This window comes from Apaloderma vittatum, unplaced genomic scaffold, assembly GCF_000703405.1.
Source record: "Apaloderma vittatum isolate BGI_N311 unplaced genomic scaffold, ASM70340v1 scaffold16879, whole genome shotgun sequence".
NCBI lineage: Eukaryota > Metazoa > Chordata > Aves > Trogoniformes > Trogonidae > Apaloderma > Apaloderma vittatum.
In genome coordinates, this window is record NW_009733654.1 from 1 (window position 1) to 205 (window position 205).

Here is a 205-nt window from a genome sequence, read left to right on the forward strand (position 1 = left end):
AAGTTTTTCCTTGGCGTCGCTTGGAGCAGCGAGAGGAACGGGTGCAACATGAAAACGGTATTTGTAACGTGTTCTGCGTGAAAGCGCGGGCTGCTCCTCCCCAGCGTTTTCAACGCAGCGGCCTGCTTGCCTCCAGGAACGCTCGCCGGCCGGCCGAGAGCATGCTAAGAGCGGCTATAAAAGCACTGATTTCCTACCTGCCCAG

General features: G+C 57.6%; 1 protein-coding gene across 1 annotated transcript in view; it reads left to right on the forward strand.

The window, feature by feature from the left end:
* Positions 1–48: 48 nt before the first annotated feature.
* LOC104278883 (mitotic checkpoint protein BUB3-like) overlaps positions 49–205 on the forward strand; it is a gene marked incomplete at its 3' end in the record, with an annotated part of 4973 nt that continues 4816 nt past the window's right edge. Inside the window, exon 1 of the mRNA XM_009875997.1 lies at positions 49–57. Coding sequence (XP_009874299.1) covers positions 49–57 — 9 coding nt within the window. The remainder of the gene's footprint in view (positions 58–205) is intronic.